Genomic DNA, 13,724 nt, shown 5'->3' on the forward strand with positions numbered 1-13,724 from the left:
CAGATAACCATTGTTTACATTTTGTTCCTGAGGCATCTCAGCTTCTCAGGAGGAAAAATCCTAAGGAAAGGATTTTTCAGAAAATATCATAACTACACCCACCACCTGCACAGTGGGGACCCTCAGCACTGGCATTTCCCTCTGTGCTCCCTTGCTGTGGCTGATCTCCAGTGGTTCTGTGCTTTGTGGTCACTTGGGACACCCTGTATGGCAGCCCAGGGTCCCTCATCTCCCAGCCATGGCTGAGATGTCCCTCTTGGAGCTGGGAGCACCCAGTGGTGTGAGTGGCCCCAGGCACCCCCTGCTCTCTGTGGCCCCACTGATCCTTGCCCATCAGGCTCAGCCCTGCAGCAGAGTGCCTCCAGGCTGCTCTGGCTCTGCCCACATCCATCAATAATGCAGGAGAACCAGATCCCCAGGTAACCCCATCCCTGTCCTGGCCAGACTGCAGCTCAGGGGCTCTGCTGCCACTCTGCCCATGGAGCAGGTGAGTGCTGGGCTGGGGGACAGCCCAGCTTGGCTTGCAGGGACCTGCCAGGGGTCTCCTCCAGCTCCTGCTGCTGCTCAGTGTGTGGCTGCTTCCCCTCTGTGCCTGCAGGCTGAGCAGGATGTCAGCGTGAGAGCAGCCCTGGGACTGCAGCAGGCAGCAGGTAGAGCTCAGGGCACCCCAGAGCCCTCACCTGGACACCAGGGAACAGGGGACAGGCTGGCACCATGGCTGTGGAGGCACTGGGACACCAGGGAGTCATTGACAGGCTGCGGTGGCATCATGGCTGTGGTGGCACTGGCGCCACTGGTGTGGGCAGTGCTGACAGGACAGGGTGTCATCCCCATCCTGGTGGCTCTGAGTCACACCTGGAGGGCTCAGGAATGGGGTGAAGCCCTGGGATGTGAGGGGTGAAGCCCTGGGATGTGGCAGGGGAAGCCCTGGGATGTGGGAACTGAAGCCCTGGGATGTGGCAGGGGAAGCTCTGGGATGTGGGAGCTGAAGCTCTGAGATGTGGATGTGGGAGATGGAGCCCTGGGATGTAGGAGGGGAAGCCCTGGGATGTGGCAGGGGAAGCCCTGGGATGTGGCAGGGGAAGCCCTGGGATGTGGGAGCTGAAGCTCTGGGATGTGGCAGGGGAAGCTCTGGGATGTGGCAGGGGAAGCCCTGGGATGTGGGAGCTGAAGCTCTCGGATGCGGCAGGGGAAGCTCTGGGATGTGGGAGCTGAAGCTCTGGGATGTGGCAGGGGGAGCCCTGGGATGTGGCAGGGGAAGCCCTGGGATGTGGGAGCTGAAGCCCTGGGATGCGGCAGGGGAAGCCCTGGGATGCGGCAGGGGAAGCCCTGGGATGTGGCTCCACGTTCAGGGGCAGCAGGACAGGGCTGGGATGGGTGTGACCCCCACACCACCCCACACTCGCTGTTTGCAGGGCCAGCAGAAGGCTGCCTGGATGGCAGCAAGGATCCCCTGCAGCTGCTGCTGGCTGGGAAGGAGCCCCAGGTGAGAGCTGCAGGCAGGGACAGCCGGGGGCTGAGGGTCCCTGGGGCACCAGGAGGGAGCAGGGCTCTGTGCCACCCCCTGGGACACCCCTGATGGGAGCAGGGGCTCTGGGCTTACCCTGCCCTACCCCGCCTATGGGCCCCTCCCAGGGAAAGGGGGTCTCTCCTCAGCCCTGCCCATGCCAGGCCCTCTGTGCCACCCCTGCCACACCCAGCGTGCCCAGACCCTCCTCTGTCCTGCCCTGTCGTGCTGGGATGGGGGAAAGCTGAACATCATCCCTCTCCCTGCACCAGCAGAGCTCCCTGACTGTTGATGGGGTGTTCCACATGGATGCAGGACAGGTACCTGAGCCCCAAGTCCTTCCCTGTGCCCCAACCCCAGCCACATGGGCCAGGGACATCTGTGCCACGCTGGCTGTGCCAGTCTGTGCCACACTGGCTGTGCCATGGCTGTGCCATGCTGTGCTATGCTGTGCCATGGCTGTACCATGCTGGCCATGCTATGTTGTGCCATGCTGTGCCATGGTGGACCATGCTGGCTGTGCCATGCTGTGCCATGCTGGATGTGCCATGCTATGCCATGCTATGCCATGGCTGTGCCATGGCTGTGCCATGCTGGCTGTATCATGCTAGCTGTGCCATGCTGTGCCATGCTGGATGTGCCATGCTATGCCATGCTATGCCATGGCTGTGCCATGGCTGTGCCATGCTGGCTGTATCATGCTAGCTGTGCCATGCTGTGCCATGGCTGTGCCATGCTGTGCCATGCTGTGCCATGGCTATGCCACACTAGCTGCACCATGCTGTGCCATGCCATGCCATGCTGGCTCTACCATGCTGTGCCATGCTGGCTGTGCCATGCTGTGCCATGCTGTGCCATGCTGTGCCATGGCTGTACCATGCTGTGCTGTGGCTGTGCCATGCTGTGCCAGTCTGTGCCATGCTGTGCCAGTCTGTGCCATGCTGGCTGTGTCTGTCCTACAGGAGAAGGTTCTGGAGCTGGCCAGGCCCCAGCTAGCCCTGGTTCCCCTTGGCTACAGCGTGTCCCTGCTGCTGTGGGACCCCCGTGGCCCTGGGACACAGCTGCCCTTCCAGAGTGTCATCTGGCAGGTGAGGGCACAGGGACAGCTGGCAGGGACAGGGGACAGCACAGCTGTGCAGTGCTGGGCTCCTGGGTCACCCAGCAGAGCCCAATGTCCCCAGGGCAGGGCTGGGATGCAGCCATGGGTCTGGGAACAGCAGCTCCCAGCTTGTCCACAGGTGATTGACACCGTCTTCCAGGAGCTGGAGGCCTTGGGGGACGACACTCAGAGCCTGCAGATGGTCAGCCTGGTCCAGGTAGGGCAGGAGCAGGGCAGGATGGCCTGGCATGAGGGCCCCATTCCCTCTGTGCCACTGCCCAGCCCCTGCTGTGCCATGAGCACATCTTGCCCTGTGCTGGCATGCAGTGCCCTCATCCAGAGGGTGACCAGGGACTGGGGACCTTTGGATCCCAGGTGTTCTCACCTCTTTCCAGGACTGCCCACAGAGCAGCTCCTGGGCTCCAGCAGCATGGTGGGACCAGGATCACCCTGTAACCCCTTCCTGCTCCCCCCACAGCTGGGCTCCCCGGGCCAGTCACTGCTCCAGTGTGGCCTTGACTGGCACAGCAGTGATGCTAGCTCCTGGCCCTGGGCTGGCTCCTGCCCTTTGGCTCTGGGATGCTGCCAGGGCCTGATAAGCTCCACACACAGCTCGGGTGTTCCCAGGGCTCTGCCCTTCCCTGGTGCCAGGGAAAGCTGGGAGTTACCCCAAAATGAGCTTTCTCAACCCTCACCTGGGCATGGCCACAAGCACTCTGGGCCCCTGGTGAGTGTGGGGTGCCAGCAGCCCCTTTTCCTGCCCCTGCCTGATGCAGCCCCCTCATTCCAGGTCAGCAGCCAGGACAAAGCCTGGGACCTGCTCCATCCCGATGGCCGAGCCCTGCAGGTGCTGGATGTGGCACCCCTGGGCCTGTAGGTACCAGGGCTGGGCATGGCTCCTGGGGGCTGGGCAGGGAGCACGGTGCCAGCCTCAGCATGGCAGGGATGCTCCTCAGAGAGTGCAGGGTGTGGGTGTGACCCTCCCTGCTTGGTCCTGTCTCCCTCTGCTTCCAGGATGGTGGAGGAGGTGACAGAAGTGGCCGTGCCCGATGCCCAGGCTGCCATCAGTGCCTATGCCAGGGGGCTGGGTGCCCTGCCAGCCCTGTTCCAGGGGTGTGCTCAGCATTCCCCTACAGATGGACATTCAGCTGTGCAGGGGTGAGGATTTGGGGCAGATCCCACAGGCTGGGAAGGGCTGGGCCATGGGGTGCTGGGCTGGCTCTGCTGCAGCCCCAGTGCCACCCCTCACACAGCCCCAGTGCCACCCCTCACACAGCCCCAGTGCCACCCCTCACACAGCCCCAGTCCCACCCCTCACACAGCCTCCCTCCCCAGGGCTGGCAGCCTCTTCACTCTCACCGTGGAGCGGGAGCTGGGGGGGGGCAGGCGCCAGCGCTCGGCCCTCAGGATCCTGCTGTCCCCAGGGGCCGGCGGGCCCTGCCCCAGGCCGTACGTACAGGGCTGAGCTCTGCTCCCCCTCCAGCACTCCCTGTGCCTGCTGAGGGCCAGGGAATTCCATCCCTGCAGGTGAAGCAGGGGGACACCCCAGTGGGAGCCCTGGCTGGGAGCCAAGGGGGTGTCACTGCTCCTTGGGGATATGTGGGGCCACCCCATCCTTGGGTCCCTGCCTGGCCTGGTAAGAGCCAGCTCTCTCCTGGGGTGTCTCCCCACGTGCAGGGAACCTGGAGCTGTCTGCCTGCCCTGGATCGTGGAGCGGCTGCTGGAGGGGAACAGCCTGACCTTCCTGCTGCTGTGTGTGTCACTGCCAGGTAACCCCTGGGACTGGGACACTCTCTGGGTGCCCCCTCCCCGAGGATTCCCCCCCATCCTGCCTCACACTGGCACACACCCCTGCTGGTGCCCGGGGACACCTGCAGTCACTGGAAGCTGACACAGCTCCACTCATCTCCATGGCACCCCCTGTGCTGGAAGCCCCATGGCCCCTGCCCAGGGCTCGCTGTTCTCCCAGACACCTCCAGAGAGGAGATCCTGGGAGCTCTGGGACTGGCTCAGAGGGTGAAGGGGCTGGCCAAGACCATCTCTGCCACGCTCTGGGCCCCTGAGGAGGAGATTGGGGCGCGCCGCAGGGAGATCCGAGCGCTGCGCGTGGAGCTGCTGGCTGGGCCTGGCCACCCCGAGCACAGAGCAGCTGTGGCCCAGCTGAGGAGAGCCCTGAGGGAGCTGCAGGTGGGGATTGCCCCTGGATCCACGGGACTGGCATGGCACTCGTTCCCTGGGCTGGGTAAGGTGCAGGCTCCTGACCCATCCTGGGGTCAAGGCCCTTGTCCAGCACTGAGGGCAGGGTGAGGGTGAGATGCATCCCTGGAGCCACACCAGGCCTTGGAGGTTTGAAACACCCCAATAAGTTCCCCTTTTCCAGGTGCTGAAGAGCCAGAGGTGGGAGAAAAAGCGGGCCAAGATGCTTGGGACACGTGAGATGCACCAGCCCAGCGCTGAGGTGGGCAGAGATCAGGCCAGGCCCCCTTAGCCAGGGACAGTCTGGTGCAGGAAAAGCCCTAAATCCCAGCTGTGTCCCTGTAATGTCTCCTTCTCTGCCAGGAGCAGGTCTCTGCAGGGAATGCAGCTCCAGGCCAGCAGCCTGGGAGTCAGACACCCCTGGAGCCAGCAGAGCCGGAGCATGGGGCCAGGCACGCATCCCGCAGATGGGTGGAGGACATGTGGGCACAGAGCATGGCTGGACACGGTGGGAAAGGCCTCACTCTCCATCTGAACGTCCTTCATCAGCTTCCCATGTCACACTCATCCTCCTCCCCTGTCCCCACACGGCAGGACAGGGCGGCAGCAGAAGCCAGGGAGGGGACAGCCGAGCTCTGGCCAGCGCAGGGCTGCTGGAGGAGCCATCCCAGAGCAAAGTGTCACAGCCACGGCCCGGGTGTGACAGCGTGAGTGGGAGCCCGCGGGGTCCCTGCACAGGGCCAGCTCTGCTGCCAGCACTGGTGCCACCGAGCCCCTCTGCTCTCCTGCAGGCAGGGAGGCGGTGCCAGCCGTGCCCACCCCCGGAGGTGCAGCGGGCCCTGGCCAGGGCACGCCGGCAGCGGCTGCGGGCTCAGCACTGCCGGCAGCGCCAGCGGGAGCTCGGGGCCGGCTCTGTGCCAGCCCGGGAGCACAGCGGGGAGGTGAGCACAGGCAGAGCCCAGCACTGCGAGCTCCTAGTGCAGCCCAAGGGAGCAGGGACACCCCGGAGCTGCCCTGACCGTGTCCCTGTCCCCGCAGCGGGACCCAGAGCGCTGGCAACGGGAGGTGGCCGCGCTGGGTCTGAGCCTGGAGGCAGCGCTGCGGGAGCGGGAGGCGGCCGAGTGGGAGCTGGAGGCTCTGCTGCTCAACCACCACCGGGAGATGCAGGGCTGCCGACAGCACCTGCTGCAGGTGGGCAGGCCGGGCTGGGGACACCTCTCCCGGCCGTGCAGGGCTGTGCCAGGCCTGTGCCAGACCGCCCCGGGCACCCGCAGGTGCTCCGGGACCAGCAGCGCCTGGCGGAGGAGCAGCGGGCGGGCCTGGAGCGCCGGCACCGGGAGCGGCTGCAGGAGGTGCTGCGGGAACTCACCGAGCACAAGCAGCGACTGAGGGACACCCCACGGGCAGGCACGGCCGGTGCCACCTCACAGACACCCTGAGGCACGGCCGGGCGTGGGGACAGCTGGCCTGGCAGCACTGGGTCCCTGCACCGAGCCATGCCAGGATACCGGGCAGCCCCAGGCACAGGAGTTATACCAGACCCCTGGCTGTGCTCCCGAGGGAAAGCCTGCTCTGTGCTGGGAACCTGCCTGCGGGAGCACAGCTCAGCCTGCTGGGAGGCAGGCTTTATTCTCCACACTGAATAAAGTGGGTGCTCCTCAGCTGTGAGTGTTGTCAGGCTCAGACACACCCTGGTCCCCAAACCTGCCCCAGGGGCACGGCCACCATCCCTCAGGGCGGGCAGACACAGGACAGACACACGGACACTATTGAACCGCAGCTTTAATACCCTGGGTGGCCTCTGCCTGCCAGGAACTCGGTACAAATTTTGGGGCATCCCCCTTTTGGGGAACAGGTGAAGGTTCCCACATGCCCCAGTCCCTGGCTGTTCTGCAGACACTGTGCCAGGAAGGGGTAATGGGGCCTGAGGACAGCAGGGCTCCAGGCAGGCCAGCCTGGAAAACCGTGGAGGTGGGAGAGCCCAGGGAAGCAGCACTAGGAATGGCAGGGATCGAGCAGCATCCATGGGAGCTGAAACAGCACCAGTGCCATGCTGGGCTGGCAGGAGGCACTGCCAGGGCATTCCCAGGCCACTGTGGTGTGGGGAAGCAGCTTGAGGACAAGGGACACAGAGTCCCAAAGTCATTTATGTGGGAAAAGACCTCTGGGATCATGGAGTCAAACCTGTAACCCAACATCACCTAGACCTGTCACCTAGACCATGGCATTAAGTGCCAGGCCCAGTCCTTAAACACCTGCAGTGATGGTGACTGCACCACCTCACTGGGCAGCCCCTTCCAATGATTCATCACCCCTTCTGTGAAGAAATCACTTCTAAGGTCCAACCTGAACCTTCCCTGGCACAAGGGGTTCAGGACCCCCCTAAGGCTGGGCATGCCTGATGCCACGGGAGCCCCATGGCACAGAGCCTGGCTGGACTGGAGCAGGGCAGTTTCCCTGTGGAAGCAGGGGCGGGGTGCTCTCCCCCTCAGCCCTCCTTGGGGGATCCTTGGAGCTGTGCACCAGGAATGATTCCAGCCCTGAGGAAGGGCTGGGGCTGCCCAGACACGTGGGAGGAAGGCAGTGACTATGTGACTCCATAGTACAGGTGCACAGCCAGGCCAATGCATGCCACAGCCACGAAGAAGAGGAGGGTGAGCTGCAGGTTGAAGAGGGCAACAGAGAGGAGAGCATTGACCAGGATGGAGCAGGAGATGATGAAGAGCCTGGTGATGTTGCTGCTGTGCTTCATCACCACGGACATGATGAGGCCATTCAGAGCCTGGCTGAACACAACCAGCAGCACCCACAGGGAGAAGCCCTCCAGGAACCCACCCTCCATGCCAGTCCACAGGGATCCCATCAGGTTGAGCAGCACCCCAAAGAAGTACAGGAAGACGTTCTGCAGGCCGAGGGGCAGCGCCTGGCTTTTCAGGATGGCTTCAGTGTACACAGCGGAGAGGCCCGAGATGAGGCAGTACACGGAGAGCAGCAGCAGCCCCACGGGGGTGACGTGCAGGCGTGTCCCTGCGGCGTCCCCGTGTCCCCGCAGCCCCCCGCAGCTGTAGGTGACACCGGCGGCCAGCAGCAGCAGCAGGGCCAGCCAGCGGCGCGGGCCCAGGCGCCGCCGCAAGAGGAGGCTGTAGAGCAGCGCCGTGCTGACAATCTTCAGGTTACTGAGCACCTGGAAGGTGCTGGGGTCCATGAAGAGCTGCATGTGCACCACCAGGTTGTTGTTGGCGGCGTAGAGCAGGGCGGAGAGGGCGAAGGGCGCGGCGTGGCGCCAGGACAGCGCCGCCGGCAGCGGCTCCCGCGGCCCCGGCAGCAGCGACAGCACCGACAGCAACAGCTTGGTCAGCTCCACCAGCACCACCACGGACGTGGAGCTGAAGGGGATGGCCCCATCCACCTTGCACAGGGTCAGCAGGGGGGCGTGGGAGCCGTAGATGGCCACAGAGAGCAGCAGCAGCAGAGCCCACAGCCCCCTGTGGAGCAGCCTGTCGGCAGAGCCAGCAGCATTCCCAAACACCCCCATGTCGGGTGGGAGGCGGGGAGTGAGCAGCTGCCAGCAGAGAGGCCACACAGACTCTCACCCTGCAACATGGAACAGATCAAATACCGAGAATTTAATGAGCCTGATTCAAGCAGGATGTTCCCTGCAACTCTGGTGATGCAGCAGGTGAGCAGGGTGCTGTCTCTGGTTAGGAGGAGAACTACAGGCCTTCCTGAGAAGCCACACAAAGCACAGGGCACACGGGTGACCAGGCACAGCAGCCCCTCAGTCCACAGGGAAAGCTAAGGGGAAAAGGCAGCTGGCAGCCCCTCAGTGCTCTCAAGCTGCTGTGGGTTAGTGCAGTGATCACTGCTGCCATGGTGCCCAACAAACACCCATCACCAGCCCCCTGACGTGTGGCAGTGGTGTGGTGCAAAAGCCTTTCCAGGGAAAAGAAGGGTGCAGGTTGTGTGCCTCCCAGAGCCCTAGGGGTGCTCTGTGCCTGCTACCTAAGGAGCACGGTTCCTGCAGTCCCTGCTGCCTCCGGGCTCCTCCTCGCTAGTCCCGACCTCTTTTCAGTGAATTCACATAGTCCCGAATCGTCTTCTCAACGTTGGGCACGGCATAATTCTGGGCGGCGTAAATCCCGGTGCAGGTGCCGGCCACGAAGCCCAGGACGGCGGAGAAGCGGAGCTTGGCCACCAGGTATCCCGCCAGGAAACCTTTGAGCAAGGGCGACGCCAGCAGCGATCCGTCCTGAGGGGAGAGCGCAGTGAGGCACCGGGGAGGGGGCGACACAGGACATGCCCCAGGGGTGAGTTTTTACCCTGGGATTTGTTTTTCCCCCCACCAGTCCCTCTCACAGGGCGCGGCGGGCCCGCCCTCAGCCCGCACATTACCTGCCCCACGCCGGCCTGCACCTCGTCCTCCACCCTGCGCTGCAGGCTCTCCAGCTGCCCCTTCAGGAAGGCGAGGTCCTTCAGCTTAGGCAGCGAGTCCTGCGGGAGACACGGAGGTGATTCCCGCCCCCCGTCCCGCGGGAGGAACCGGCGCGGCCTCCCCGCAGCCCCAGCGGCCCCTCAGCCCCGGCCCGGCCCGCTCACCTTATCGTCCGCCATCTTGGCGCCGCCGCCGCCCGCCGCTGATTGGCTGGCGGGGAGGCACGTGACTCCTCCGCCGCTGATTGGCTGTCATGGGGCAGTGACTCCTCCCGCGCGTCCCTTCCCGCCACGGAGGCGGCACCTGGCGCTGATTTGCTGGAGTGGAGTCACGTGACTGCTCCCGCTCCCTCACGCCGGCCGGCCGGCGCCATCTTGGGGGGACGGGGTTGCTTCTTGAGGCGCTGCCTGGGTTCAGCTCGGTACCGGCCCTGCCGGGCACCCGCACCTCCGGGCCAGGCTGACAGAGCTCATGGCCGCCCCTAAGCTTCGTAAGGGCTCCCAGGACCCAGCCACTGTGTCGCCCCTGGGGGCAGCATGGATGGAGGTCCCAAGCTCTGCAGTTTCCCTGGGCTGTTCCTCTGTCAGGAGTCTGGTCCAGTCCCAGGCTTGGCCAGTAGTTTATGTCTGAAGCTGTGCAACTGAGCCTTTATATGACTTTGTCCTTCAGGATTAAGGATGGCAACCCAAAAATATTTCTATAAATAAAATAATTAATAATTGAAAGGACTATGCTAAAAGAGCTCATTCAGAATTCTTTATCACATAGTGTAGGTAGCCCTAGCCACTAGAGGAGTGCAATATTTTTGAAGCAATACTAGTAGTAAAGGATATTAAAGGTAGCAAAGTGATTACTGAACAAACATTGATGTTTTTCACCTATCTCAGTGCCTGTGGGAGTCCCTCTGATGGGCCCTCCTCAGCTGCTGAACGGAATTTCCACATACCCTCCCAGAAATAAAAGCATAAGGAAAGAACAAAAATTACTTCAGAGTTCTTTTCCAACCCAGATGATTCTGTGATCATCCAATCCACCCAACAACATAGCCCTGCCAATCCAAAAAATGATTAAAAAGCTGGCAGCTCCCACAAGCCACACCCAGAGGTGTTTGGAACACTTCAGGGACGGTGACTCCAGCACAGCCTGGGCACCCTGGCACAGTGCTCGACTGTCACTATAGGACATGAAACAGCACAAGCGCACACACCGCTGCTTTAAGGTGGAAAAAGGGAAGTTTCTTTTCTGACTCCAACATTTATAGATTTCCAAAAGTGACAGTGGATTGGAGGGTGAAAGTGCCACCTCTGCAATGACACTGGACAAACCAACAGTCCATTAAATTTCTCCTCCTCCATAAAAGAATGCAAAACAACAAGTTATTTACAGGAGGTGTGTGAGAAAGTTCGTTACAAGAATGTAAACACCAGAAAGCTTAGAAAATCTTAAATATCAGGGTGACACTCGACCCTTTCAGTGAAGAACTTCTCCTCAATATCCAGACCTTGGCACAGTGCTCAACCCTTTCAGTGAAGAACTTCTCAATACCCAGTCCCTGGCACAACCTGGGGCTGTTGCACCTCTGGTGTGAGCCCAGAGCCCCACTGAGCTGTGCTGGGGCCACACTCCAGCTGCTGAACGTGTGAGTGAAACCCCGATTGCAGCACTCACAGCTTGGAAAACAGGCCCTGCAGAACTGCAGGCACAGCTGAGCAACTGTGGGGAATGTTGGTTTCAGGGGCTTGGCACAATTTAATTAAAGCCTGTGGTGCTGGGGGTTACGTGTGTGATACTCTCGAGGCAGCTCCGTGAAGCCTTCTGGGCTGTGGGGCTGCTGCTCTCTGAGTTAATTTCCATACATTCCCAGTGTCTGTTACACTGCTCCCCCTGAGCACTGGGAAAAGGAAAGGAAAGGGACTCAGAGGCAGTGCCAGGTGCAGCTCAAAGAAGCAGCATTAATATTGCTATTAATATTAATAGCCAGTTTAAATCCAACCATTGCTGAAGGCTGAGCTGCTGTTGCCTTGCTTTGCAGGATTCCAAACTTTACCCAGAGGCAGGTGTGCATTTAGTGACATTTTCCTCAGCCACCTCAAAGCAGCTGCTTTTCAAGCAGGATTTTTACTTCATGAAATGAAATGAAATGAAATGAAATAATAAAATAAAATAAAATAAAATAAAATAAAATAAAATAAAATAAAATAAAATAAGATAAAATAATAAAGCTGTGTGAGTGAGTGCAAGGGCCTTTCTTGGAACACAATCACAGCACTTGAAAAGTGCCACTTAGTGTAAGGCTGACTTGGAAAATTTGGGTGTTGGTAAAAAACATGTGAGGGCAGCAGAGCCCTGTGATCAGTCACTGCTGTCACCTCCAGAGAGGTGAAGCCATGGCCAGCCTCACCAGCTGTAATACAACAAGGCAGAGAGGAGGTTTATATATCTCTCTACTGGAGAAGGAATTGTTCCCTGGGAGGGTGGGCAGGCCCTGGCACAGGTGCCCAGAGCAGCTGTGGCTGCCCCATCCCTGGCAGTGCCCAAGGCCAGGCTGGATGCAGCTTGGAGCACCCTGGGATGGTGGAAGGGGTCCCAGCCATGGCAGGGATGGAATGGGATGAGGTTTAAGGTCCCTTCCACCCCAACCCATTCTGGGATCCCTTGAAGATGAGTTTTTCTAGGTGATGGTGGGAGCTGAGCCCCTGCTCTCGGAGGGTCTGTGAGGGAGCACAGCCTCCCCAGGTCACACACCAAGGCTCTGTGCTGTGTGGGGCAGCATGGATGGGTCACCGCTGGTGCCTCCTGGGATTTCTGGTGGGGAACCAGCTGGGATGTGAGGGAGGGCTGGGAGAAGCCCTGTCCTTGCTGTGTCTAAGCTGAGCCAGGCCCCAGCCCTTGCTGGAGGGAGGATGCAGCCATTCTGTGCCTTGCTCAGCAGGATCCTGGCTGTGACCGTCCCTCCCTGCTGCACCTGGGACCTGCTGGGCTGTGGTGGCCCCTAGAGCTGCTCAGCTCCCCTTGCTGAGGCATTGCTGCTCCCCATGGACCAGGGTGGGTCTGCCTCCAAGCTGAGAGCCCGGAGTCTGAGTCAGACCTGCTGTGGGATGCTGTGATTAGCACTAAAACTGAGCTATTTGTGCTGTTGGAGAGCTCAAGGGGAAACTGGTTAGCCTGTTTTGTCCAGCTTAGCAGCAAGCTGCCACTTCTGAGGTTTGATTTTCCTGCCTGTGATCCAGCCCTGCCTCCAGTTCCTGCGGCCAGCAAAGGCTTTCACCTTGGCCCTGGCTGTGCCCTTGAGCTGAGCCTTTGGCTGGCAGCACGGCTGCTGCTGGAACGAGGTTGTGCTGGCAGATTTCCTCTGGGCTTGTGCCTGCCTTTCAACCTGTCCCCTTCTAATATGGCCTGAGCTTATCAGCATCTCCAGCCCAGCCTGGCTGCAGTGATGAGCGAGATAAGAAGCTTCCACGTGAGGAGGGAGCAGGGCATCAAGGAGGGCACAGAGCTGTGCCCCACAGGGAGGGGTTTGAAGGTGTGAGCCCTGGGGGGCTGCAGTGGCTTTGCTGCTCTCACAGCTGCTCCTGGCTGTTCCTGTGTTGTGAGCTTGACCCTGACACATTTCCCTTGCATCTCAGCAGGTGCCCACAGCATTTGCTCTGTGCCCTTGGGAACACTGCTCAGGTGACCAAGACCCACCTCCCTGCTCTCTACCAGGTCCCTCACCTGCTGTCTTCTTTTCCAGTCAGTCCAGCACCAGAACTTGGCACATCCTGGAGGGCTCAGCAATGATTTCTCATTCCTCTGCAAACTAGCTGCCTCTGTGCAGTGGCCTTTGCTGTCCCAACCCTCCCTTCACAGCCCTTTCATCTGTCGTTTTTGCCATTTTTGCACAGATGCAGTACCCAGAGATTAGGCTGCAGATTAAGGTTTTACTGCATTCTGAAATGGGTTCCAATTCCCAGTCCCAGCAGGACCAACATATAGCCAAATCTCTCCTGAAAGCTCACTGAGAGATCTCCCACCATGTTCTCCCACATGCATGAAAGGTGGAATCCTATATATACAGCCCAGGGGAGGCACCTGGAATTCTGTGTCCAGTTCTGGTCCCTCTTGACAAGAATGACATTGAGGGGCTGCAGCATGTCCAGAGAATGGAGCTGGGGAAAGATCTGGAGCACAAGATGAGGAGCAGCTGAGGGGGGGCTCAGCCTGGAGAAAAGGAGGCTCAGGCAGCACCATCTCCCTCTCTGCAACTCCTTAACAGCCAGGTGGGGCTCAGCTCCCAGAGAACAAGGCACAGCACCAGAGGAGAAGGCCTCAAACCTCCCCAGGGGAGGTTCAGTTTGCACATCAGGAAGAATTTATTCACTGAAAACGTTGTCAGGTTTTGGAATGGGCTGTGCAGGACAGTCACTGTCCCCTGGAAATACTAAAAACCACATGGATGTGGCACTTGGGGACACAGGTTAGTGGTGGCCTTGGCAGTGCTGGGTTAATGG

The 13,724-nt window shown here is 60.6% G+C and overlaps 2 protein-coding genes across 2 annotated transcripts; both read right to left on the bottom strand.

The window, feature by feature from the left end:
- Positions 1-7,379: 7,379 nt before the first annotated feature.
- On the bottom strand, positions 7,380-8,347 carry LOC128944778 (probable UDP-sugar transporter protein SLC35A4). Its single transcript, XM_054288218.1, has one exon. The coding sequence runs from the start codon at positions 8,335-8,337 to the stop codon at positions 7,390-7,392; it is 948 nt and encodes a 315-aa protein (XP_054144193.1). The 5' UTR covers positions 8,338-8,347; the 3' UTR covers positions 7,380-7,389.
- Positions 8,348-8,413: 66 nt separating this feature from the next.
- SLC35A4 (solute carrier family 35 member A4) lies at positions 8,414-9,444 on the bottom strand. The gene is made up of 3 exons (XM_054288222.1): positions 9,399-9,444; positions 9,195-9,293; positions 8,414-9,051 (listed from the first exon to the last, which is right to left on the bottom strand). Exons 1-3 carry the CDS (start codon positions 9,411-9,413, stop codon positions 8,854-8,856), a joined length of 312 nt encoding a protein of 103 aa, XP_054144197.1. The 5' UTR covers positions 9,414-9,444; the 3' UTR covers positions 8,414-8,853.
- Positions 9,445-13,724: the final 4,280 nt, after the last annotated feature.

This window comes from Melozone crissalis, unplaced genomic scaffold (assembly GCF_028551555.1).
Source record: "Melozone crissalis strain CALT ecotype California unplaced genomic scaffold, PUWL_Pcris_2 ptg000061l_1, whole genome shotgun sequence".
Classification (NCBI taxonomy): domain Eukaryota; kingdom Metazoa; phylum Chordata; class Aves; order Passeriformes; family Passerellidae; genus Melozone; species Melozone crissalis.

Coding starts and splice junctions, on each gene's coding strand:
- LOC128944778 (XM_054288218.1), bottom strand. CDS start 8,337: ATGGGGGTGTTTGGGAATGCTGCTGGCTCTGCCGACAGGCTGCTCCAC.
- SLC35A4 (XM_054288222.1), bottom strand. Junction 9,052..9,194: donor TGCAGGCCGGCGTGGGGCAG/GTAATGTGCGGG, acceptor CTCTCCCCTCAG/GACGGATCGCTGCTGGCGTC.